Source organism: Penaeus monodon, chromosome 24 (assembly GCF_015228065.2).
Source record: "Penaeus monodon isolate SGIC_2016 chromosome 24, NSTDA_Pmon_1, whole genome shotgun sequence".
NCBI classification, from domain to species: Eukaryota; Metazoa; Arthropoda; class Malacostraca; order Decapoda; family Penaeidae; genus Penaeus; species Penaeus monodon.
The window spans coordinates 14,012,362-14,012,944 of record NC_051409.1 but is presented as its reverse complement, the minus strand read 5'-3'; the positions used below and the strand labels follow the sequence as shown (position 1 = coordinate 14,012,944).

The 583-nt window shown below is 35.8% G+C and overlaps 1 protein-coding gene across 1 annotated transcript in view; it reads left to right on the top strand.

Moving 5' to 3' along the window:
• LOC119588605 (HEAT repeat-containing protein 1-like) overlaps positions 1-583 on the top strand; it is a gene marked incomplete in the record, with an annotated part of 28,625 nt that overhangs the window by 4,559 nt on the left and 23,483 nt on the right. Inside the window, 1 exon segment of the mRNA XM_037937247.1 lies at positions 72-155. Coding sequence (XP_037793175.1) covers positions 72-155 — 84 coding nt within the window.

Genomic DNA, 583 nt, shown 5'->3' with positions numbered 1-583 from the left:
TGTAGTCTTGGATTGTTTTATGTGCAGCTAAGCAGTCTTACCAGTAATTAATTGGCATTTCCTTGTGACAGGTACACAATAAGGAGGCCAATCTGAAGATAGCAATTGCATTCTACACATCCACAGTCATTGGAGGTCTTTGTTTGCAGGAAGTGGTAAGTTTCTTTTTTTTTGTGGGAGATAGCTTAAGCTTCCAGTTACACTAGTCATAGATAGTGGTGGGAGTTCTTGATGACAATGATTTGAGGTCCAGCCATGTATTTATTATGGTTATGCAGTGAAAATATGTAAATCTTTTTGGGCGTGAACATTCAAGGATTAAAATTGTTGATAATAATTGGAATCTTTGGTTTTGATATGTTTTGTTCTAGCAATGACATCAATATGTAGAATTTCTTGGTGCACTACATGGAGTGAGCAGACTTGTACCTTTTTTCATCCATGGCATAGGAAACCATCATTCCCACTCTTGGCTTTCTATCTCCATACATACATACCTCACCTTATCTCCAACATTTCTTGGTTCTTTTTTCTTCTTTGCTTTTCTTTTCATTTCTTCCTCTTTTTAGTTAAATATAATGTC